The sequence below is a fragment of the Lepisosteus oculatus genome, chromosome 1, assembly GCF_040954835.1.
Source record: "Lepisosteus oculatus isolate fLepOcu1 chromosome 1, fLepOcu1.hap2, whole genome shotgun sequence".
Classification (NCBI taxonomy): domain Eukaryota; kingdom Metazoa; phylum Chordata; class Actinopteri; order Semionotiformes; family Lepisosteidae; genus Lepisosteus; species Lepisosteus oculatus.
In genome coordinates, this window is record NC_090696.1 from 46,199,288 (window position 1) to 46,226,917 (window position 27,630).

The following is a 27,630-nucleotide window of genomic DNA, read 5'->3' on the forward strand; positions in this document are numbered from 1 at the left end:
AACTAAATCAAATCTCATATGTGCTGAGATGTGTGTCATTGTTCTTGTTCGTAAACTGCTGGTAAAATAAAGAAAAGACATCTGTACTCCTGTAGGTTTCAGGCTGCTTAAAAATTATTCTTAAAGTTTCAGCACAACAACATGTTGTAGGTAAATGTCAATGTGCTAGAGGAGGGAAGTTACCATGGCATTGTTCTTACTTTCAATAAACAAAGTGTAGGCAAACCTCTTTGCAAATTAAGTACAGTATCTTAAGGTACTGTGCCAGGTTAGACAAGTGTTGTTTTTTTTCCCCATCACTTAATGTTATCAGAGTTCACTAGGTTAAATAATGAAACAATGAAAAAATAACCATATTCAAATAAAAAATCAGTCTCACGGAAGAAAAAGTGATATGTTGTTTTTATATGGTTTCTTACATTCATTAGGCTTTAGAATTAGCCTATGTTGACAGCATTAGTTATACCCCCTAATACAAAATGATGTCGGTCTTGAAATTTTAATGTGGCACATTTATGTATAGCTGAAGAATTGCTAAAACTGTCTGTGAATGCTGGTACTGTAGTAAAAGACAAATCTGATTTTCCAGGTTTTTTAAAAAGTATTTTTCTCCTAAATTGTCAGTTTTTCAAAGTATCCATCCTTGGCTGTTTTTATATTCTAAAATTTTGTGTGAATCCATACGCATCCATATCATCACTTTTAAAAATGTTTTCTGCATTTCTGAAGTAAAAGGTATTGCTCCATGTTGACCCAAAATAAGATTAAATATTTTAAATTATTAATGCTTATTATGGTTAATGAAAAATATATAATTTGCCAGGAAGAATCTTGCTAAAATTAAATGAATGATTACAGATTTTATCACAGAAAAGAGTGTAAAATATTGTAAATGTCATAACATTTCAAATTTAAATGTTGTTTATTTGCAAGATTAGTGAGCAATCCTGGTGGTTGTGCAGCACTAACCCAGATAATACATGTTCACATTGTCTTTCAAGGGAGAGAGGAGAATTTAATTAATAGATACCCTGTACCTTCTACAGTATATTACTGCAGTTTGCATAAAAATGAAAAAAAAAAATGAATTGAGTAGGACATAGTTTGTTTCCGCTTAGCCTCAACAGGAGTTTTCCTTTTTATTGCAAAGTAAAGTAAACCCTATCTCCATAACACAAGGAGACTAAAAATACAATCAGCATGTTTTGTGTCTGGGTTAAATTTAGAATTTGGATTCTTATTAGTTCCTGACAAGTAACTTCTTCTTAATCATGCGTGCTTTCTAGGCTTTAGATGGATGTTCTCCTACATACTGTTGCAATTCCCTTTTAAGAATTATCCCTTGCAAAACTGCAATTACTTGAAAAACAAACTACATTATTATTTTCTTACCAAGAAATATTATGGCTTTGACCCATTAGCTAGCACTGTCTGAGTTGTACAGTTTTACTCAGTACTGCCATTCACAGGTTTTTGTTTAAGAAGTATGTTTTGGCCCTTGATTAAACCAGAACATCAAAAGGCAGAAAAATGATTAAATATACATGGTTTGTCATTCAAGTAAGATATGAAATAACTTATGTCTGATTACCTTCCTTGGTCACATTTTTGTGGCTAAAAATCCATAGGAATATTAGGAAATGATCTGAAAAAAAGACAAGTATCAGACAAGTGGTATGCAACACGCATGTTAAAGGAAAGGGTTTTTTATTCAGAATATTAAGCACTATGAAAACAAATCCTGTTTGATATTCACCTACAGCATGTTAACATTGAAAACACTCATGTATTTTACTTAAAAGCCACGGTTTGTTGCACACCTTTGCATTCTGATATGTTGGGACCATACCAAAGGTAATTATCCACTAATTAAGGATGTTTCTCTTCAGTTAAAAAAACTCTTCTCCCTAGCTACAGACATTTTGTTAAGCAAAGTAGAATTTGTAAGAGCCAATTATTTTTTTTCCCAGTTCTTCTGGCTGTCAGCCCTGAGCAGATCATATTATTCCTTTGATCAGTGCATTCCCATGAAACAAAATATTTCTCCTTTTCTGGAAGTTCTGATTGTGGCTGTTACACCTCACATCTAATTTTGACATCTTTTAAAACTTTTTCTCAACAGTTTGCCAATGTGAGGATTATCAAGATATTTTTCTCAATAACTGTAAATCTTGACTTTTGTTATACTTGCACAACCTCTTTGAAACCTACTGGAGCTGTATGAGAGTTTACAATAAATTGAAAGAAAGTATTGCATGGTAGAATTACTACAAACTTAAGTAGCTGGAACAAATATTTTAAACATGCAATGTAAATACGTACACTTCAAAAGGGGCTTATGATAGAGAACTCCATGTGCTGATTACGGTTGATTAAAGAGAAACTGCCATAGGTTTATTTCTCAAGACAGAAGGATGTTTTTGACCTTTTAATTTAATGTATTGGTTAGTGCTGTTTAATCTTGACCTTCTAGTTCACACATTATAACACATGGTTTACACCTAGTTTTCAGTCCAAAACCTTAATATATCAGGCAGTCATGAAAGTGTTCCAAAGCATTGCTATTTGATCAAAACACTATCTTTGAGTTATTTATAAAATATTGCACATCTAATTATAAATAGCTATAGATTTCTACAGTATAATAAAAAAGGAGCTGTGTAATAATAATTTAATAATTTTATTTAATGCATATATACCTGAAAAGAAACTAATTGAAGCTGAGCCTGTTCAGGACAGAGATTCATTTAATGCCTCTGCTGCTATGGGCTGTTGCTCCATATACTATACTGTATATTGATTAATGTGGGTGCTGTATATAGTTTGTTGAGTCATTGTGTCCCTTACTGTGCATTATTGAAGTATAATAAGTTTAAAGATTCTTGATTTTTCATGCTCCCACAGCCCTCTGTAAATGTTGTGAGTCATCTTCTGGATTGGCTTTGACCTATACCTTTAAAGTTTTTTTTTTTTTAAAGTCCCTTTATTGTTGTATGTTTTCAACAGTCATTTTTTGTCTAACTTTGTTATTGCTTCACCACGTGGTCAGAGTGGAGATAAGGTGGAATCAACATAAATACCTAAATCATTTTCATAAGTTACTTCCTCAAGTTCAGTGCCACCCATTTTGCATTGATAATAGAAATTCTTTAAGTGTGCTTGAAAAACTCAACACTTGTCTGCAGTGCAGTTCATTTTCCTGTGTCTGTCAGGTTCTAGCTGTATTGCATAAATAACTACAATAAAAATATAATAGCTTTGCACACCATCAGTTTCCGATACAATGTGAGTTTATATGTTCTTCACAGTCTACAGTATTATCTTCTGTAGTGCCACTTTACAAATTGAAAAATTGTGGATTAAAATAATCAATGTTGAGCTTCACAATAGTTCAAACCATGGTACAGTATTTGATCTGTTGTGTGATCCGATAATCATGTCTTAGTATAAGAATATTAAGGGGCAATCTCTAGAAGACTTAGTTGTGTTTTGACAAACTTTGTTTAACAAAATAGCACATAGTTTAATTTTGCAAACTTTCTGAGTATTAGAATTCTGAGTTGAGTATTGGCTCCTTACTTCCTTGTTTTATTATTTTTATTTCTGTTTTTAAGTCTGTATTATTGAATGAATAAATGTATTGTTTTTGTAGTACTGAATAAACCCTATACTTCATTAGAAATTCTATGCACTGTATAACTTTTTCTTGAAGTCAAATGCACCTGTAATAATGAGCAATTTGCTGAAGGCTTGTTGAATGGTCAAATTGAGTCTGTAAAGTAGTGTGCAATGTCCATTTAATTTGTGTTAAAGTAAATCTAGACTACTGGAATGATTGTGTCCTGTCTAGACTGTAGGACAATGGCATGCTTATAGAAAAGCTATACAGCCTAACTGCACTCAGGCTACATGCCAATGACTGCTAGGCACCCTCACCACAGTTCTTTTAAGCTTGAGTACCACACAGCCATATTAAGTTATTGTGATACGGTAGTTTATGATGCCAAATGTGAGCTTTGAATTTATAGACTGAGCTACTTTAGGAAAAGATTAGATTTAAAGAAGCCCATTTAGCAATGCCCAGTTTTAAGTTCTCCTCTTTCTTCAAAACAGGTGTTACATTAAGAATCTCTGGGGATGGGGAAGTTTAGTTTAATGTTTGTCTTAGGTTAAGAAATGTGAAAAATTGACTTAAGGGAATGCTATTTGGTTGTTCATGACATAAGGTGCTGTAAAATAAGCTCTTTAAATCATATAGGAAGAGTGTCTATAATAATCTGCTTTTTAGAAATTCTAAAAAGCATCTGAATATCTCTGTCGAAAATATTGTCATGTTGTGCAATAGAGTTCACTCTTCTTTACTTTAGTTATCTCTTCTGCAATTTTGTGTTTTAATTACTACGATAGTATCTGTAATCTGTTATAGAGGCTGGATTCTATAATGGTTTCTTTATCCCAAGGTTAAAAAATTAGCAGTACATGTAGAATCGGTATGTAAAACAACAAAAGGTGTTGTTGTGCATCACAGGAATAAATTGGAATAAGTGCCTGCTCCTGGAAACAGTAAGATGCAGCAGACTCTTTTCTCCTTGGGCTGTTGAAATAGGCAATGATATCTGTGTCTTAATAGCTGCTGATGATCTGAAATACTAGACCCTTGAGAATCTTTATTTACCGTCTTTTATTAGGTGGGTGTCTGAATGAATTATGACCTCCCAGAGGCTTTCAGTTAAAGGGGAAATACACCTACATAGCAATAATGCTTAAAAAATGCTTTGGCTCAGCTCGGTAACTGTTGGCCATGATGTTAAGTGATCCATATTTGTTTTGCTTTGGGAGGAAAAATGTTGTGCTACCCATATAACATACTCCAGGAAACGTTAGTATCATGTGTTCATTGTGCTGCTTCTTGTAGCACAAATGATGTTTAGTTATTTGCCGAATGTCTATACAGCACATAGTTAGTCGAATGCACTTAGTAGAAAGTAGGATTGACTTAGGAAGTCGGATTCTATGAGCTACGTTTGCCTCAAATATATGATAAGGTCAGAATTATACAAAAATTATACAAAAAGTAAGTGATAACTGATATAATAAGAATAAAGAAAGGCACAGTACGTGTGATGGTTTGATTGTCAGAGATACTGTATAGGGTCTGGTTTTGTAGTACATGATGATAGCAAAGTGCAGTGCCAGTCACATAAAGGGATTCTAAACTGCATCAATGAAGTCTGTTTTAAAAGAGGCAAGGCGGTATTTACATTTGTCATTGCTTGTGTTCAGAAGTAAATGAAAATATTTAGCTTGTGTATTGAAACAGTCTATTGTCCTGTTTCATGCTCAAGGCAGTCTTTGTGAAACAATTAATTAAAAAGCATTTGCTTAGCATGTAGGAGAATCCTAAAATAAATTTCTTCCAAACATTTCCAACAATTGTTTGATCTCTTGTGAAAGTTAAACAAACCATGTAATTTGATAACAAGGGTGCATACAAGGTAATTTTCACAGACTTGTGCACCAGAGCAAATGTTGTTCCCTATCTTTTTAAAATGAATATTTGGAAAAGTTTCACATCCTGTGATGTGAAAAATTTGAACTGAAACATTTTAGTTCTTAACCTGTCAGTGTAGGATATATTCCTGGAATGTACTTGGTCCCTCTACTTTGTACTGGTTTCAGTGCAGTAATATTTTTTTTTTTTTATTGTGGTAACCAGGATTGACAGGATACTCTAAATGAGATCTTACTAGTATATTGAACTATATAACCCATTAGTTTAAGAAATACAAAATTAATGCTTTGTTCTTCTCTTCATGAATAATAGTCTGTTTTCGTGATTAAAACTGCCATTGAGGTTTATTTACCATTGGAACATACAATTCATTGCCTGTTGCTACCTGATACTCTTGAGGAAAAAATAATAAAATCTTTTGCAAACATGGTTCTGGTTATGTATACTGGTATGATATCACCTTTTAAATATTTGTCACATTATTCTCAGGTAGCATTGCTGTCTTCATAGTCATTGAAGCTCACTCACCAGTGCTTGAAGTTGTAATATCTTATTTATGATTTAATTCTCATATGCTAACTATTGAGGTCAACTATCATAATCCAATTGCATAGTAGCTGTCTTTTTGCCAAGATGCTCATGAAGTAGTGTTGCCTTACATTGTTTGATAAATCTCATGAATTCTTCTGTCTTTCTTCATCTCTGCTTAGTTTGATTATGCTGAGAAAGGTCTTATTCATGTCATGATCTGCCATGGTTTTATTAAAGGTATTTGATAATTGAGTGAATGGCGTTATGTATGCTGATCACACATTTGGAATAGAGAAAATCATATGCATAGGGAACTGGGATTGATTCAGTGCATGCTCTTTGTGTTTTCTTCTAATACCTAAATGATAAATGTTTTTACAGCTCTGTATTCTTCCCTTATTTATTTAAAATCGACTGTGTTGTTTTTTGAGTGATTTATGGTTCCATAACAACAGTGGGGAAATTTCTTTAGTAGAATATCTGTATATAATGCATCTTCCCCAATATACCTACTTAGGGTATTTATATGTACTGTTGGAAATTGGTGGTTTATGATTATACTGCATTATAATAGCAGTTAGTGACTTTGCATAGGGTAGTTTCTTCTTTGTGGGATTCTGACTGCAAGTACTGTGGTTTTGCCTAAAAAAAAGATGGTTGTAGATAGTTTCTTTTTTAATCAAAGCATGTCTAGAAGCCCTTAATAACATACTGTATACATACAAATATTTTATGTATATATACAGTGGACTCCAGAATTATGGGCACCCCTTGATTAATATGAAGAAAAAAATAAGTATAGAACAAATGAGTTCATTAAGCACTGAAATATATTTCCAACATAAGTAATTATTCTGAATTAATTATTCAATGATATCATCCAACACAAAAACATTACATTACTATTATAAATTATTTTCCCCAAAATTAAAGAAACGCAATTATTGGCACCTCTTATTTTAGTACTTGGTGGAGTACCCTAAATACCCCGATCCCAGTTAAAATGTCAATAGCGTTTGGCAATCTCTTGGCACTACAATTGGTTCTTCTGCAACAGTAGGGGCTTTCTTCTGGCAACCCTTCCAAATAGCTTGTTGGCATGGAGGCCTCGTCTGATAGTTGCTTTGTGACCCCACAATCCAACCAATCCTTGTATTTGTCCTTGTGTCCTTTTCCTGGCAAATAAACCACTATTCCAGTGGTGCTGACAGTCGATATTGGTATTTTTAAGGTTTTACTTATTTTTTTTGTTCCCATTATTTGCTTCTTTAAAGATCAGCAATGGTTTGCCTCATTTCTGTTGTTAATTCTTTGACCTTCCCCATGCTGATGGATGAGAAAAGGTTTTTCTCTGCATGTTTAGTCATTTTTATACCCTAGGGAAACAGGAAGTCACTGAAGTATTCACATTAGTTCCTTAAGACAAAATAGAACTCAAACAAGTATAAATATATTATTTTTTCAGATGTGTTGGATTGTATTTGAAGGGATCTTGAAGGGTGTCAAGAATCTTGGCACCTATGTTTTTCAGGTAAAACAGCATTATTTGTTTACAATTGAACCTTGAAATGGAAAAAAAATGTTTTTTTAAAAAAGGACCAGTGTTCCTCTAATGTATGAGAATTAAATAACAGTCATTATCTTTGTGGTTTTATTTATTATGACTTTTATCTTCATATTTATTAAGTGGTGCCAATCATTCTGGAGTCCACTGTATGTACAGTATAACCTAACAAGATATCTTTATTAATACATTGTGTGGATAGTTTGTGTTATTTTTCAAATCACCAGGAAATGTATACATTGGATGTATAGTGACCATTTTAAAGGGCTTAATTGCTTTCGCATCTAGGCTAAAGAGACAGCTGCATCACAACCAATGTACAGCTTGATCTCTTCAAATCTCAGCGGCTAAAAAAAATTGGGCCTTAGCTGTACTGCAAGTGGTGTTTCTAGACCAATATGTGGCAATATTCCCTGGACAAGATGGATGCTTCAGTTGAGTGGTAAATGGAGTGGCTAAAAAAACATTGGCATCCTTAGAAATGCCTAAAAATAGTATTTAACATTGAATTAATTTATATCATTTTAAAGGCAAGAATGTTAATAAAATCTTAAAATCGAGAAAAGGATTAAAGAACTGCCTACGTAAGAATGTTCAACTTTAACCAAAATGTGTGCTTAAAGTTATATGAAATTTTACAAAACTAAAAACTAAGGTGAAAGTGTGTGCTACACAAGGTAATAAAAAATATAACAGATTCTAGATCTAAACTAAAAATGTTGTGAGTATTCTTTTACATTATCCTCTTTTTAATTAATAATGTATCATACCTGATCTCTGTTCTTGTTTTAATTGTGACTGGTGGTGTGGGATGCTTCTAGTGGTGCTTAATAAAAATAAGATTGAATTGTATATAGACACATCCTAATATTCATTGTGGCTGTTCTGTTCACATGATAATCACATGACTGAAACCTGTAAGATCAGCTGCAGGTCAGGGATCTGTAAATGTGATATACTGTAGCTGAGCCACACACAGGAGGCACATTTAAAAGGTAGACTTTGTAAGGGGAGAACCATTGGCTCATAGCCAGCAAAAAATCACCAAGACATTGGATTTAGGCTGATTTCCCAATTTCAGTGAAAGAAAGGTCTACCATTCTTGTACATCAAGATCACCCAAAAGTAACAGATGGGTGCTGTTAAGAGGGTTTTAGGAACTGATCATTTGATGGCTGCATATTTAGTAGAATTGGGTGTCTATAAAAACATTATTTCAAAAGAAGAGAGGTTGAGGTTAGTTATAATTGGAGTTAATGAGTGGTTTGGTTGGCACATGGAGTGATCTGGCTTGTGCTCATATGGGTGGTGGCATGTTGAGGGAAGGACAGGAGAGAGACCGAAAAACAAAGAAAATGCCCCAGAGAAGGACATGGAGGACTCAGTAAAACACTTTAAACCGAAAGTGGGAAATCTACACTTGTTTTTGGAATCCCACTATGTAACTACCTTAAACGCAGAGATCTAATTTAAATCTGGATGGAGATATAAGACTATCAGTTTGCAGCTGTGATCCCTAAACAGCTGGGCTTGAGAGTTACAGTGTATACATAATCCAGTGGTATGAAATGGATTTGTTCTTTTAGTAGTTCAAGAAGGTAGCTGTGTTAACATGTGTTCTGCAAAGAAACAAGTAATGGTTTATTCCACACTGAAATGAGAAGAAAAGAAACGCAATGTTTTGGCTTTGGAGCCTTCTTCAAGTGTGGAAGAAGGCGTTTCCCTACCCGTAGACAGCTCAACAGATGAAACGCTGTGATTCTTTTCTTCTCTTTTCCACATGGATTAAACCTTTTATTGTTCATTATTTGTTCTTTTGTTCAAAATGTAGTGTAATTCATAGAGATATTATTCATTTTTAAACAATACTTGGCAGACTTCAGTAACTTTTAGTGTATAATTTTAACAGGTGTATTTTAAACATATTTTTGAATGCCCAGACACAACAATATTCTAATTCACAGATTGCTTTCCAGCCTAGCACTGTACTTTGTTGATATCAAAACTGTTCAAAGTGTTACTTCCCACAGTAGGATTCTCCCATGTGCATCTTTTATATCCCTGGGAACCTCCTTTTTGTTTTTGTGATTAAAAACAGTGGTGAAAACTCTTAGCTAATACCTGTATATACAGCAGTTCCCTCCTTTTCCATTCAATTTCCTGATGTGGAAAGATGGTTAACTCCAGTAAAATGAACTGCTGTGATGGAAGCACAACAGGGTACAGGGTCACTTTCGTCTCTCTCAAGCAACATATTTTGAGTAATATTTAGATACATGTAGACATTTATTTAATTGATTGTAGTGGGAAACGCATACTACTCTGCCAGCTGTAATTTCTTCTTTAGACATTAGTTGTGTGTATATAAGTGGTATTGTACAACACCAATTGTCTTCTACATCCTCCATTTTCTGACCGCTTCACCTGGTTAGGAGTTGCTGAGAAGCCAAAGCCTATCTCGGCAAGCAACTGGCACAAGGCAGGATAAGCCCTGGACATTATGCCCAAATCCAGAGCCAATGTTCCTAGAAGCTAAGTGATCTACCAGTATGTCTTTGGACGGTGGGAGCAAACTGGAACACCCGGAGGAAACGCGCATGAACACAGAGATAACATGTAGACTCCACACAGATAACACCCCGGGTCCAAAATTGAGCCAAGTGTCCTAGCACTGTGAAGCAGTAATGCTAACTAGTGCACCACTGTGCTGCCTGTTTTTTTCTGCACTTTACTTCACATACTTTTACAGTATGTTTGTCAGTTTGTAGAATGCAGAATGAGTCTGGGCATAGTAACAGTTGGTTTTCTGTAGAGGAACTGTGATTTCATTTTGTAGGAGGAATATTTATCTCATTATCTTAACAAATGAAGAAAGTGTGTTTATGAAAGTTGGAAATCCTGCGTATCACAAAGATGGAGAGACAGCTAGGATTCCACAGCATTGCTGTGGTTTGGTCTGTCACCAGACATAAACTCTATTAAACATGTGTGGGCTCCATTCAACATCCTTTATAGTGGGGAAAAATACCCTTTCAGGTGAGTTTGACATGGAGACACAAACATAAGTAATAATTCTGAAACAAAAAGATTTGTTACAAAGAAAAAAGTCAAATCCATTGTTTTTTTCAGAAGTGTTGTTCATGCTTTTGTTTTATTAGAAAGTTTCGAAATATGTCCTTTTTATAAATGCATTATGGTAAAGCTTCAGGAAAGATTCAACCAGGAGGGTGAGATACAAAAATAAAGAAAATTTGGTTTCATACTCATGTATGACAACCATTTCACAGATACACAGCTCTTGCCATATACCAAAAATAACCTCTCCCTGCGGTCCACACACATGTAGTGGTGGACCCATTTAGCTCTAACCACTTGCTTGGTTATTAATGAACATAGTCAGCTGAAATCAAAATTAATAAAACCTCCCTCTGGTCCTTACAAGAAAAGTGTTTTCAATGATGGATTTGTTTTTCCTCCACTGTAGTTATTAATAACTAAAACACATTCTTTACTCTTAGAAATATGTCCTAATATCTTTAGCTATTAAGATTTCAATGGAGTGACACATTTAGGACAACATAATTTTCTTTCTAAGGAGGAAGCATGATAGGAATATAGACAATAGTAGTATTTTTTGAGCATTCAGTTTCCACAATGTTATTGAGCTCTTAGGTCACCCTGTTCACAGAGCTTTAACTCAGCTGTTATTTATAGCTACAGTAGCACCTATTTGTGGCCTTTTTGATGTATCTACCATCAGCTTTCATCCTCTGATATTTGGAGTCATGTCAGACACATCTTAATAGTCATATTAACTGCCATGGCAGTACACTCACTGCTGCCTTTGTTTATTCATAAACAAATAAAAGTCTTACGGTATTTGAAGAAATGGAATAGTGATCTTCTTGAGGAATATTATATTTAAAAATTATTAGGTGTCAATAGTTTTGCTTTTGCATTTGTAGTACTGTACTTCCTTTTTTCTGATAAAACAACTGATCTTAATGATGCTTATCTGAAATTGCCATTTTCCTAAAAAGTAAAATGTACCGCCATGTACTAAACATGAATTTAGTGGGAATCTCAAGCAGGAATGAAAATTACAGCTGCAGCCAGAAGTGTTTTAGAAATTAAAACACTTGATTTTCTTTAGCTGCCATTTTTTTCATTTTGTGTGACATCATCAAGTTTTGAAGTGATAAGCCAAAGAACAGTGACTAGTAGTATCACTTCATTTTAAATCTTTGAGTTTCATTTGAGTTTAAAAGACAGAAAATATAAACTAGATATAAATCAATATAAATGTACCTTTTGGGCTTGATATTGTTATCCAAAAATTCACACAATGTTGTGATGGTCTGAACATAGATCCAAAATTCCTGCAGAATAATATTACGGTACACACCATGCAAGTGCAGAGGAGATTTTGCAGTACAGACCATCAGAATATATGATATAGTCTGTGTAGTCCACTCATTTAAAAGCCTAACATTGTTTTCTGAATATCTGCTGTCATGTCAAAGCCATTTGACAGAAGACAAGGTTGCTCTTCTATTTCTGCCTTTTGCAGGTGTTTATATGAGTAGATCAGCAGTACAGCATCTTAAACATGAAATTCCCCTATAGAATGAGATAGAATGGCATTTGCCTGATGCAACCGACTGATGTTACATTACTTGCATAATGAAAGGTTAATGTGCATATTGAATACATTGTCAAGTATTGAATATTGGAGAAAGTGATGTCAATATACACCAAGGCTGTGTAGTACTATGTAATGACATCTAATTAGATAGAACAGTTGAGCTACGACAAACTGGAAACTCTAACTTAACTCTTTGGAAATTTTGGCAAACATTGACTACTCATAGCTGTAAACAAATTAAAATGTGTTTTTTTTCCATTATTTAAATGTTTCTGATAATTCTGAGATGGTCTTAAACACAAACATTACTGAGTGAACATCTGTTTTTGTTTTTGGATGTCAGATTTCCTGTTTACTGCAGCAGACATGCTTCAAAATGCAAGATGCATCTCACAGCTGTAGGAATGGATTAAATCATTTGGTGAGATGTTTTGATTTCAGATTGTCATGCAAAAACTTCCATAATACTGTTCTGTGACAGTCTTAGCATTGCTTAAATTAATATTTCAGTTGTTTGTAATACACAATGCAGAGAAATATCTAGTCATGTTATTAATGTAATATAAACTAGCTGGCCTTAATTTTGTTAATCAATGGTTATTAAATTTAGGATGGTTTCATGCCATACTGGTAATGAATGACTGAGCTTTACTTTTATTTTACCCAGATAAATCAGTTGAGACCAAATTCTCATTAACAGTGACAGCTTAACTGTTGATGGAAAAATGCTTCCCAGTCTTTTGTGGTTAGAGAGATTAGTGCTTGTTGAAGGTCACTGTTCCATAGCTGTAGGTAGTAAGCACATTTTAATGAAGAGATCACTTCTAAAAGACCAGAAACTGCAAATAAAACCCACAGTGTCGGTTCTAGTGGTTTGCTGACAGATTTTGAAAGTTTGCTTTTATCATGAGAAATTTTGATGACATCTGTCCATCTGGTATTTCTGTGTACTGGAATCTAGTTCCAGTACTTTAGCACAATATCATGAAAGCAAGACAAATAGTTTGAACTGTTTGTTCAAGTCTCAGTGTTGCTAAATACTATAGTCAGGATGCAGTATTAAAGTTGTTATAGAATAATGCTAGAAACAAAGAGAATGTACAATAATTATTTGTCTTCACTAATATGACATCCAACATGATGCACCAACCCAGTCTCATTGTTGCTAAATACTATAGTCAGGATGCAGTATTAAAGTTGTTATAGAATAATGCTAGAAACAAAGAGAATGTGCAAGAATTATTTGTCTTCACTAATATGACATCCAACATGATGCACAGACACATGTCTAGGTTGTGAGGTGATGTGGGAAGGCAATGTGACAATAATATAGACATCTAATTGTCATGTGTCCAGCTGTAGCTGCCCATGGTCATACCAGCCAGTATTGAAGTTAAGTGGTTGCACAGTGTTTAAACACAGTTTGAATATTAAGCAAACAATACTTCCTGAAGATTTACATCAACAATGCAGATCTGCTTGTCCTTCACTGAACCACTTAAATATGTGAATAAACCATTTTAGTATTTACAGTGGAAATAAAGTCTACACACCCTTATTGAAATTTCAGGTTTTTGTGATGTACTGTAAAGCCAAAAAATCAAGATAAATCATGTCAGTCATTTTTCCATCTTTCATGTGACCTTGCAACCAGCAATATTCAAGAGAAAAACAAATAGATAAATATTAGGAAAAATAATATAACTTAAAAAACCTACAACACCCTGGTTGCATAAGTGTGCACACCCTTTTATAATGGGGGCTGTAGCTGTGTTCAGAGTTAACCAATCGCCTTCAAAATCATGTCCAAAGGTAAGTAGCGTACACAACAATGAAAGTGATTCTGATTTACCCCGAATAAAAATCAGCTGTTCCTGTAGGATTTCCTTGAAACTTTCGTGGTTGCATCCTACTGGGATAGCCATGGTCCGCAAGGAGCTGAAAAAAATTTCTATGAGGTCTTATTGTTGAAAGGTACCAATCAGGAGAGGTATATAAAAGACTATCAAAGATATTGGATGTACCATGGAGCACCGTGAAGACTATCATCAGTAAGCGTAGAAAATGTGGCACCACAGGGACATTGACAAGATCAGGACAACCCTCCAAAGTTGATGACAGGACAGGGAAAAACGTATCAGGGAGGCTACTAAGAGGCCTACAGCAAAGGGGCTGCAGGAATTTCTGGCAATTTTCTTGGTCAATCCTTGCATGTGACAACAATGTCCAGTATTCTGAACATGTCTGGGCTATGGGGTGAGGTGGCAAGATGGAAGCCATTTCCCAACATCCAAACCCATCTAAATTTAGCCAAAAACTCCATTCAATCACCCTAAAATATGTGGGAAAATGTCTTATGGTCTGATGAGACAAATTGACCTTAATTCTAAAAAATGTTTAGTGCAAAGACAGCACAGCTCATTTTCCAAAGAACACCATACCTTCTGTGAAGCATGGTGGTGGAAGCATCATTCTTTGGGGCTGCTTTTCTTCAGCTGGGACAGGGGCTCTATTCAGATGGGATAATGATTAGCTCCAAATATCAAGATATTTTGGCACAAAACCTGCTGGCCTCCGTCAGAATGCTGATGATGAAGAGGAATTTCACCTTCCAACATGATAACTTCCCAAAGCACAAATCCAAGTCAACCAAGGAATGGCTTCAGAAAAGGAAGGTCAAAGTCTTGAGATGGCCCAGTCAGAGCCCAGACCTCAATCCCATAGGAAACCTGTGGAATGTCCTAAAGAGGGCTGTGCACAGGAGATCTTCATATTGCCAGGGGGAGCTTGAACTTTTTTGCAAGGAAGAGTGGGATAAAATTGCAAAGTCCAGGTGTGCAAATTTAATAGAGACTTACACGTATTCGCAAAGACTTACTGCTGTAATAAATGGATGTTGCTTCCACAAAGTATTAGTTGGGGGGGATGCACAGCTATGCAAACAGGGTGTTGGAGGTTTTTAAATTTCAATTATTTTTCCTAATTATTATCTATTTGTTTTTCTCTTGAATTTTGTTGGTTGCAAGGTCACATTAAAGATGGAAAAATGTCTGACATGATTTATCTTGATTCCTGGCTCTACATCACAAAAACCTTCTATTTCAATAAGGGTGTGTAGACTTTTTATATCCAAGTTTATTCAGAAACTTCTTTGTGGAATTTTAGAATTCCTCAGGGGGTGGCAGTCAGACATCCTTACTGAACATAAGAGCACTGTTGTTCAATATTGTAATTGCATTATCCCCATGCAAATACTGGTGATATTTGGATTTGTCAATCAATTTTGATGCCACGATTTGGGGAAAAAAGGGTTTTCAAATATCCTGGGGAAAATGCTTACCAAATCTGGAGTTAAATACTCTTTAAGTCCAAGGCATCTGGAATTTTGATCACTATATGAAACTGTATTGTCACTCAAATCAAGGCATCAAGTTTCAAGTTAATTGGCAGTTGAATGGGCTTTATATCAAGAATATACAAAGAACAAAACAGAATGGTGAACAGTTGTTTTTGCATAACGCAAGACCCCACTGTGTGTTATAAATTTAGATGAGTAATCTTCTAGTACGTTAGACCTACCAAGTCTGTAGTTGCTCAGCTACCCACTTTTCAACCAGGCCATGGTTGAATCTGTGAAGAAAAATAATCTTATAGTCACTTCAGGTCTGAATGCTTATAAGCATGGGAGTTTTGTTAAGGTCCAGTTGGTATTTCTTTATACTTTGGGATTTCCTCCAAGCTTTTGTGTGCTCCAATTTGTATGATCTGTTGACCCACCTTTCTGCTTCTAATATATTATAAACAATAATATATTTATTATAATTTATGTATTATAAATCCATCATTTATTATAATTACTTCAGTTTGACAGACTAATTTTGAAGTCCTTTTTGGAAGGAAAACCTGACTTATGTCATTACAGTTTTGTTAGATCTTGTTTTAGACCACAGAAATCAGCAGCAATGTTTCCATTTCAAAGTATCTCATATCTTGGATTTAATTTTAGAAGTAAGGCCTGAAGGAACATTCTTTAAACACATGTTCTTGCATATTTTAGTAATTTTTATAATCTATTTTTATTTCTTTTATTTTTGAATAAATTAATGAAGCCAGCTTTTAAATTGGTTAAAGAGGTTTTATTTAAAAAAACAAGCCTAAAAGTTAACACATTTTCATGCAAACTTGACAATCTACACAGAGTGTCTTTTCATGCTATAGAATGAAATTAGTTGTACACAAGGCTAGTTAAAGCAGAACTATAATTGGATATTTAAAGCACGTTGGTGCTTCCAAATGTAATTGCAGGTTTTATACTGTATATATATATATTGTATATAGCAAGAAAATAAAAATAGATTTGGTATAATTGTAAAGTACAAAAAAAGTGTATAATTTTTTGAGGCAGATATTTTTCTGACATAGTATAGATTTTAGGGCCTAGTAAAATGTTTTTTTTAAAGGAGTAAAGATGTAGAGTTAAACAACAAGCCTTGAATTGCTAAGCAGTTCTTTTGATGAACAAGTGAAACTCAAGGAACAGGGGCAGACGCTAAACTGTAGATCATTTTTGTAGTTGCTTATTAGTCTGCTGTTAAAATAAGTATAAAAAGTTAACAAGTTGATATTTTCTGTTTAATGAGATACAAACTGATTTTGTATTCTTTCAGCTTGTCCTGTGAGTGCACAGAAATCTGCTCTTGATGATGAATCTGTACCGGGGTAAAAACTGGGTATTCATTTTTTGTGGAATCTTGGTAGTTATAACTAAACTATTAAGACTTTGAGAAGTATAATATATGTATAATTAAATCACCTATGCTCTACTAAGATAAAGAATGATTTGCTATTAATATACTTTTTTTTGTTTTCTAAATGTACCAGTACTCTTACAATTTATTAAGATTATGTAAATACACTACTTAAAAACAGGAGGTGTTTATACCAAAGGATTTGGGAGTGCACATCAAGTTATCTGCTGCTATGTGCAGTTGCTGAAGCAAATTACTTGGGGTACTTCAAGAAGTGGAAGGATTAGTAGATCCTTGGATCAGTAAGCATCTAGGAACTAGCAAAATTAATAGATTGATCTGCACTCATTATAACTTTACTTATGTTCTAACGACTAGTATCGGGTTGTTTGAAACATAGGTTAACTTAATGGTGCACCCACTTCTAGATGTACAAAAATAGTTGCTGTTGACATTAAACTGAAGAAGAATACACATTCTGTTTCCTGTGTTTGAGAAAAAAGTCAGTGTTGTGTTGTTCATTCATAGTAAAAATAAAAAAACAGCAGATGTTCATACAATCTTGGAAAAGCTGTTAATAAATTGTTTATAAAGTGCTGATCCCCCAGTATCTCAATGCACCAGATTTTCTAGGTCTCTAAATATCCACATTCAATAAAATTAGTCAATTACTGTACCTGCTAGATTGTAGCAGTATTGTGGTTTAGAGGATCAAAAGGCTTTTGCTAAATACATGTCATAGCCTGACCTAATTAATAAGTTCCTGTGCCTGCAATTTGTCATAGTTTTTAAAAGGTATTAAATTTAACAACATTTAGACTGCATATATTCTGAATGCTGGGTACTTAAATCCTGTTAAAGCAAAATACTAAGATCTAAGGAAGCAGACACTTTGAAAAGAACATTTCTTAGTTTAACCCGATACAACCCTGAATTTTACCATATTGAAAAGAGTAGTGTATAAAACAAAACTGAATTTCGGAGGTTCTCCATTTCAAATAGGTTCCTAACATTTACTGTTCACATTTGGCAGTATATTAAGCTATAGGACAGTGAGTATGTGATGCTACAAAGTGAAAGATTGAACTGTAATAAATGTAATATGTAGTCAATTTTTTAACTTAGGTTGCAATAAAACACAAAAGTGTATACAGTATGTTCTTGTATATTATGTATTAAATAATGCAGTTAATTGGGGAAAAATGTTTTTTTTCCTATACGTCTTGAGGGTGGAGTGTAATATGAATGAAAGAAAGGAGTTACATGTTTGTATTACTGTAGCTTTCATCCTTATGATGGAACATGGATATCATTCTTCAAAAACAAACTCCTCACTAGCTGCCAGAGGCAAGCCATTGTAATTTTTTCGTGTTACTGGAATGGCTTCAATACTGTTATAGTTTTAGTGCTTATTGATTTAAGTAACAAATTGAAACAAAAAAAGGTTACATGTGGTCAGTTGACAGAAGTTCCCTAAATCAGACTTTCCAAAGAATTAAGTTGGTGTAAATGGATCCTTTGGACATCATCTTTCCTTCGGATGAGACGTAAAACCGAGGTCCTGACTCTCTGTGGTCATTAAAAATCCCAGGGCGTTTCGCGAAAAGAGTAGTGGTGTAACCCCGGTGTCCTGGCCAAATTTCCCATTGGCCCTTACCAATCATGGCCTCCTAATAATCCCCATTTATGAATTGGCTTCATTACTCTGCTCTCCTCCCCACTGATAGCTGATGTGTGGTGAGCGTTCTGGCGCACTATGGCTGCCGTCGCATCATCCAGGTGGATGCTGCACATTGGTGTTGGTGGAGGGGAGTCCCTATTACCTGTAAAGCGCTTTGAGTGGAGTGTCCAGAAAGTGTAAGCAGTTATTATTATTATTATTATTATTATTATTATTATTATTATTATCATTATCATTTCCAGGTTTTCAAAAGATTTTGACTCTTATAAGATTATGATGATGTACAGTACAGTAGAACTGGTGTTCCCTATGTCAAGAGTTCTCAAGTCTGATGAAATATAAGAACCCTGTTCATCGTCATTATGTAATCTGTTCTTGAGAAACATTCTGATTGTATTTCACTTTTAAGTTTGAATTTGCCAGTGCAGTACTATGACTAAAGAGAAATTAATATCTTCAAGAGCAGTCTTAACCTGCTTAAAGTAGATCTAAAACTGAAGGTGTTTATCTTTTTGATTATTCCTTTTTTATTGTACCTTTTTATGTTGAATTACAGCATGGGCACTGTCGACATTTGCTAGTGTGGGTACAGTTATTACTACAGAAATGCCATTCTTTCAAGTTGACAAGCCCTTAGTGTTCTAAAATCTGCATTGTTGTCTGTTAACTGTTGGCACTGTTACTGATTTTATATTGTTTGACTTTGTTTTTCCAGATCCGTGCCTTACCGTGACACCACCGTGTATGAGTGAAGAAGACAGATTAAGTTTGGAAGCACTGCGGCATATTCATAAAGAGCTTGATGATGACAAAGATGGGGGCATCGAAGTAAATGAAAGCGTTGAGGTAAGGCTCAGTAAACATTTTCTACTGAGGTACTGTAAAGGAATGAAAGATGTTATTAGAGTTTTTGTCTCCTTAAAACATTTATGTGAAGTGATTACCTGAAAGTTTCCATTTCCAGTTTCCAACAGAAAAGCAGGTTATGGAATCTTCTATGAATCTATGAAGTATGGAACGTATGTACAGTAATATTATCAATACGTGTATTGATAAAGTTAGAATTCTTTTTTTTAAATATTCTTGCAGACATGAAATTATTTTTATATACTCAGGGGATCTCTAACCCTGGTCCATTAGAGTCCCCATCCAGCAGCGTTATACTGTAGGTCACACTAATACCTACAATAATTGGGATTAAATTTAGTAAGCTACAGTATAAACCAGTTAAGCAATATTTGTTCCATTAAGGGTGCTCTTGTTCCTGAGGGGTGTATTTCTTTTTGTTCCTAATTATCTGTAGATTATTTCAGTAAGCAAATAAACTGCAATTTAACATCAGAATTTGTTCCCTAGTCTTTTGTAATTGGCTATTTAAAGGTTGAAACCTGCATAATAGGGGTTCTTCAGGGGCGGTGTTGTGTTTCTCTTCTAGTTCCCTGCTAATTGAATTTTCCAGTCCTAGCCCTTCTCTAATATTTTTTCCTAGATGAAATAACAATGAAAATAGTTGTTTTGTGCTACTGATATGAAATAATGTGCAAACAGATTTATTCAATTACCTACGTTATCTGTTATTTTCCAGCTACTTCATGATATCATGGTTCTGACTGATATTTAAACATACACCTTTTTGAAGGTATCAGCTCTCTTGTGTGCTGCTGGCCCTGCATCCTTTCATATTGCATGATACTGTATCTACAACACTAAACACTCAATAAAGACAGTAATATTCTAGATGACTATCCTCCTACTTCATTGTAGTGTATTATAGAGGAGTGCAGTGACAGCAGTACTACAATGTTTAACTTTAGGCAGTTAATGTTAATCTGCCTTGTTCATGAGAAAAATAACTAATTTCTGGTTTTAAGTTTGCTTGTGTTGATTACTAGGATTACTTTTACATTTGTGGTTAATTCTATTTCATGGAGAAAACTGAGGTAAATCAATTATTCTCAAATGGCTATTGAATTTGTTGTTAATTTCCATTCTTAAACAATATGGATATCTTAAACTACTATTTGTTAGAATGTATCAAGCCAACTGCTAAATTACCATTAGTAAATACAACACATTTTAAAGTATAACTTTTCACTGTAGCAGACCAAAGTATTTAAAACAATAGAATATCATATAGGCATATGCCCTGTAGACATTCACAATAGTGCTTCGAACACCCTCCACTAAGGAGCTTGATATTGAACAGAACTCTTCAAGTTCCTCATGTACAATTTTGTAAGTTTCTGCTGTAGTACTTTATTGGAAAAGCTGTAACATTGTCAGTGATGTCTGAACTATTCCCAGCCCCTCTACCTTTCCAATACATTTTTCTTTTCAGCAAAATATCTACTGTTCATACAAACCATCATGGTTATGTTTTCTAAAGTTTAAATCCTGGTATTAAAAGTGAGCCTTTAATTTATAGTGTAAGGAAAGGACAGAGTATGTTTTACTTAAACACATTTGGTGAGATGGATTTTAATGTCTTATCGGTGGAGAATTAAATGTCTGTTTTCTGTGCTGTCAAAAATAATATTTGTGTGAGATATATCTATATCAAATCTAATCTTTAACTGCTTTTAGGGTAGACAGTACAAATACAGTAGTTTGTACTGTTTTATAAAAATCAATTAAATTTCCATACCTGTCTTTTAAGCCATTATAATTTATTTGTGTAACATTTTGGTGAACATTTAGGGTGTCTGATACTGCTTTTGTTGCTATAATCGAAAATGTGTGTGTTTTGATGCTTTTATATAACAATTGACAGTTTCAAGTACAAGTTTAGTAAGGGAGTTCAGTTGCAACCGACATACAGATCTTTGTGATTAAATTACTTCACATTAAAAAGGCAATATGTCCTATGTTCAAAGAGAAAATATTTAAACAAGAAAAATTAAATAATAATTTTACTGCCACTAAAAGCTAATTTAAATATATGTTGTGACAGTTTTAATGAACAGATTTATGCTTGAGCCTTGCAACAGATTTTCATACTATTAGTGTCAGGCAGCTTGTGGGAAGTCTGACAATGAGGTTCCTTTACAAAGGAGCTGCTGGTGATATTATATCAGAAAGCTACAAGATTAAATATGTTATAGCCTTTTTTGTTCACTTGTTCTGTATTACTGAGATTATCAGATATTTCTAATGTTTATTAATTCTATGCAGTGTAGAGCAAGCTAATACATCGTGTTGTATTGTTTTCTGAAGGCAGTATATCTTTTCAGCAGTTACAGTTGTAGATTAAGCCGGTTCAGGGACGCCGAATATGTAATCATAGTGGCTCTCTGAAGGCACCAGTTCTGTAGGGTTTGGGCATTTACTGAGACAATTATTAATTGTAGCAGTAAATCACAAAGTTGATTCTTTTGGTGGCTTTAGAATCCAACCATGCGATATAACTCAAACAACGCGCACACACAGGTACTAATACACGAGGATACATTTATTAATACATAGAATATGCATATAAACCTAACAGATCTTATTGAGAGGGTTATCAGAATACAAAAGATATATATTCAATCAGTTACAAAGAGTTACACATCAAGAGGAAATACGTTCAGTATATCATTCATTAAGACCGTTTCGTAAAGTGAACTTGGTTACAACTTCTACATTAGATACTCAAACAAGTACATAACTCTTAGGAATTAAATTGATATCAACTGGTTGGGATAACAATTGAATTCTCGAGCTGTAATGCATTGAAGTTGAATACTCATCCAATCTTTGGGGATTCAGATCTCCTGCGGACTCACAGAAACAGTTGCAGGCTGTTGCTGTCCAATCCGCGCTCTCTGGCTCCGTGCCAGGCTGTGCTGTGCGGCTTGCGACGGTGCGCTGCTGATGCTCACTGTTGGCTTTAACTAGCAAAGTTTGTGCACAGGAGAAAAGATGACTGTGGGTCCCAGCAAGTCAGGAAGAGGACCGGTTCGTTCCTGATGAAGAGCTAGTTCTGAATAGTGATTCAGCTGTCCACAGTTCCGACCTGTTCACGAGGCCTGCTGCTGGTTACTCTCTGGCAACCTCAACTCTAGACTCTTAGAACAAAGGAAAGTTCTGGCACTCGGACACACTGGCCGTTCCGTGGTTGTCCGGGCTGAGTCTCAGGATGGTCAGGAGGCGCGCTGCGAGAATGTCCTGCCCTTGGGAGCCTTCTGCTCCTGGGCCGTCCTGCCCTGGAATTCTCCTTTGAATTCCCTTTAGAATTGTTGGATCTGAATCTGAATCCGAATCTGAATCTTGTTGAATCTTGTTGAATCTCCCAGGCTCTCTGTGTTGCCTGTTTTTACCTGGAGGAACTTCAGCTCATTGATTGGCTGAAAGTTCCATGGGCATCAGAGTCCCACGTGGGTTACTCGGCCCTACCAGTCCCTGATTAGTTGATCAAGGTGAGATATGAGTCACTTAGTCCTGACACTTAGGAATGCAATCCAGATGTCCAACTCGCACTCCCTAGACAGATAGGCACAAATGGATGACCATTGATCATGATAGCCAGGCTTAGCTAAGTGCATCCCCCTTTGGGAGCTGTCCTTGGACCTTAAATCACCTTGCATGAATGGTTTCTCTGTGGCTGCACCACAGAGATGAACAGAGAAATGAGGCCTAATTTGGGAAAGCTCAGAAACACTTAATTCTGCCTTATTATTAAGCCTCGCCGCTACACAGTGGTCATGGTTAGAGAATCACTGTTTTCCCACATTACTTTTATAAGGCTTGCTGGACATGTTTTCCAGAGTTCTTAAAAATTGCTGTAATTGCAGCTGTTGTCTGAAAGATTTTAACTTCTGCCTCCTGAAGAAAGTCTCTTTTGTCCTATGTAAGGTCTTGGATGTGTATTCTGAGCAAAATGTTTTCAAGGTGTGTCTGAGCTTAGTTGCAATCTTTTAATTTGGTTGAATGGTTTGGCCATGCGGGGTGTGACTGCAGTGAATGGTGAAGTGAAAGCCTGCATTTGAGAAGAGTTCAGAGGGGGTATTCATTTTCTATATAAGACAGCCTCCAAGGTGTTCTGGCAAATGGTTCTGTGGCCTCTTAGGGGTTAAACAGACATTCTTGGCAGCAATGGAGTAGACCGTTGAGAGGAGAAAGGAGCACCTAGAGGAGCTCTTCATCCTGGTGAATACACCCTTCTTATAATAGGTGGTGGTCCAGTGAAATCAGATGTATTACTTTGGCTGGTGTCATTGAATCCTTTGTGTAAATACCTTTGTGGTGTTAGGACTGCCGTGTTGGGTGTGATTCACCTGAAGATGTAAGCCCTGGACAGCTTTTAGGTTTCTGAAATAATGCACTTTTGCAATATACCGTGGAAGGCGGGTACAGTACTGCTGGTTTGGCAAACTGAGGTGTTTTGCCCATCTTTAAGAAGTGGACCAGGGGGTGTGTTCTAGCTAAAGGGGAATCATATGCCTCAGCTTCCATTGTAAAGCATATGTCTGAGTGCTGGAGAAGAAATTGTGTCCATTAGCTGAACCTCAGTTTCAAGATGAACAATGCAGAATCCATTCTTGGCCATCTTTGGTATATACAGTAATTGTCACTTACTCAACATTTTGTGTTCCTAGTAGTTAACTAATGAGCACATCTGGTAGCCAAGTGATAATTTACTAAAACAATAAAATCAATTAATACTAAGGAGGAGTCTAAGCCAACCCAATCTTGTAAAGATTGAAATTAAATTTAAAATATATAAAGCCAATTTAAAAAGTATAATTATGACCATTGTTAATAATATGCTTGGTTTAACACCTCAACCAGAATTACTTGTTCCTATAGCCACATTCCAAGCCCTCTGTTTCCTTTCGATATCCTGGGATGTTAATGTAACATTTATTGTCCAGAGGTAAGAGTGCGACCAACTCCATTTCCAAAAATAGCCTGCTTTTATGCATTTAGATTTGCATTAAGCAGGCCTTACCTCTCTTAGCTTGAGTATGAGTTTCTGTACCACAGAAAGAGGAGAAAGTTGGGGAAAAAGTAAAGAGTGTTTTTGTTTATTTCCCTCTTTATGCACATACTTTTAATTGAGCAGTGGGCATACCGGTATGAAATTATTTTGCAACATTTTCATATAATAGCTTTTAATGCTTGCATTATTGCAGTTTTTGCATGTTTTGATTCGGAGGACTGCAGTTAGCCAGCTATTATAAAGTGCTTTATAATAGGCTGATGTTTCCCTAAATTCTGAATTTAGTGCTTGGTGTTGCTTATTATAATTACATTATAGGGTGTGCAGTTCCAGCAGCTGCCCAGTATATTTAATTTAATTTAATGTTTAAAATGACAGAACACCTTGACTTATGTATGCTGGTATCAGCTGCTACAGATGAAAACATTTTTAGGTAGTTTTGATATACCGTAAGTAAATTTGTATTTTGAAAATTCAGCAAAATATTTTAAATGTTTTTATGTGGATTACTGAGGTTCAGAGTTTTCTTTAATGGCATAGTCAGCTAGAAATGGACATACTGTAGTCATAAAGGTAAGATAATATTGACTTATTCAGTGTTGGAAGCAATAGCAATAACATTTTCTCTGAACACCACTCTAAACCTAGTTAAATGTCTTGCCATTTTTCCTTTACATTTCTGATCCAGCTTGGGTAACTAAAGATCATACTTGTAAAAATATTTCGGTGTTTGTACTGTCTATTGACACAAGGCATTATCCTTTGGAAGAAATTCACGGGCCTTGTCAGGTTGGATCTGTAAGGTATTGTTTCTTAAGTAATGCAGTAGTTACAGATTTGTAATATGAGAATGTTTTCTTTTGTTTGTCTCGTCGTCATGCATAATAAGCAAGAGTGGGGTGAAGCTTCAAGCTTCAAGAAGTGGGGATTTCAGAAGTTCTTTTTTAAATTAACAGATATCCACGATATCCATGGTCAGAAATGTTCTTTAATTTCCAGGAGTCCTTTAAGAAGTGGTATATAGGTTAAACATTTTCTTTCAGTTTAATTATGTGGCTGCTGTTCTTGTACAGGATGAGTTTCCTTAATAATGAAATAATACAAAACATACTTTTACAAAGGTATGTGAAGGAACAAGGATGTATTTTCAGAAATGTAGATGTTAAGCATGCAGTCCTAATACATTACTACTGGGCAATCAGCTTTGATGAGACTTTTCAGCAGGGGTAATTATAACATACTTTTGCTAGAATACGTTGTAATTAGGAGACTACAGCTAGTTATGTTCAGTAGATAAAGGAGGATTCATGTCAATAAGCAGCATGGAAATAAATGGCACAGGAGGTGAAAGATTTTACAATAAATGAAATATGCTACCGTTTTCTTCCAGGCATACAACAAGTTGTGAAACTGAAAAATATTTATTCATGTAATACTTCCTGAAGAAGATAACATTTCTTTATACTAATTGCAGCACGATTTGTTTAATCTTTTCTATATGTGACAATTTTAATTAATATTTGATGACACAATATTCTTACCATGCATTATGGAATTTTAACACTGTCTCATATTATTGGGTTTAAAAAATCTTGGTCTCCCAAAATGCAAACATTCATCTATAGTGAAGACACTGCTTGTTTGAATCTGGGTTGTGTAATTAACTGATGGTGACCAGGATTTCCAACATTTCCAATTTCCAATGGTGCCAACACATATACTGTATGACAGAAAGCTGCAGGGGCTGGGTGGGTTTGTGTCAGCCTGGGTGTCATTAGATAGATTGCTTCTGAACAGGGATTCATTTAATTTGCCAAGCACTTTTGAGCTTGTATGGTCATCCATGAGGGTTTAAAATATCCTCTCTCCATGGCTCTTTGGTTGACACTGTAGACTTGGAGTTTAAAAGACATGATCTGTGGGCACAGATTTTGGAGGATGAATCCTCTCTTCTTTGCTGGTAAAAGGATTGTAGTAGTGAGCAAAGCTGGTGTGAAATGACCCTTCCAAAGGTTGGGAGGGAGTAAAATATAATAACAGTAGATTTGTAATTGCTTTTTAAATACACTAAGAATTAAGTTACATTAAAGCAAATATCATTCTGGTGTTTTAGTTTAGAACAGTGGTTCTCAAACTGTGGTACGTGTATCACTCCTGCCAGCCATATGACCCTGGAACCCGTGTGCACCCTGTGTGCACTGAAAAATCGGGATGGGTTTTCATATTTTCTATTTTAAGATGTGTTGAATATGCAGCCTATGTACTACGATACAGTGCGCTCTAATACTTGAGTGGACACAGAGCTACAATATAATTCTATACCACTCTATAGGAATGCGTGCTATGAAGTAAGTGACCAATTGTATTAAAAAAAACTTATCTCCAGCAAATAGAGAGGTAGGAGAATGTGCGTGATTTTGGAACAATGCCAATGTTGTAAACACAGGAATGCATAGAAATGCGTGCTGGGAACGTTGGTAATCTTGTGAGCACGGGAAAGCGTGATAGATAACAGAAAAATATTTAAGAACTGTTCTGGCTTCATTTGAGAAAAATACACAGAGCGTCTCTGTGTTTCGCTCCCGTACGCATGAAATAAAAACTTTTTAACTTCTGAGACAGACTCCTGAAACGGAAACGTGGAAAAATGCAAGCTTGCACATTGCTAAAGCAGGTAAGCCCCACACTATTTTTGAAGAACCTTATTTACCATTGGCAAAAGAGCTGACACGTATTATGTGTTGAGAAAAAGCTGCTAAACAGCTCGACCTGCTGCCCCCTCTGAAAGACACTCATAGAATTATTGAAATGGTGGATGATATCAAAAGTACGTTGGTAGAGCTCGTTTAGATGAGCAGATGCTTTTCACTGCAGTTGGATGAGTCTGTTGTCGATTTGGCCAATTCGCTCGGTTACGTTAGATACGAGTTTGAGGGTACGTCCCATGAGGACTTTTTGTTCCGCTACCAACAGGAACTACAGGAAAGCACAGATTTCAGCTTCTGAATGAATTTATCGAAGAGAATGAC

At 35.3% G+C, this 27,630-nt stretch overlaps 1 protein-coding gene across 1 annotated transcript in view; it reads left to right on the forward strand.

The window, feature by feature from the left end:
- Positions 1-27,630, forward strand: part of stim2b (stromal interaction molecule 2b) — a 92,722-nt gene that overhangs the window by 26,453 nt on the left and 38,639 nt on the right. The window contains exon 2 of the mRNA XM_006629586.3: positions 19,397-19,527. Within this exon, the coding sequence (XP_006629649.2) occupies positions 19,397-19,527 (131 nt within the window). The remainder of the gene's footprint in view (positions 1-19,396; positions 19,528-27,630) is intronic.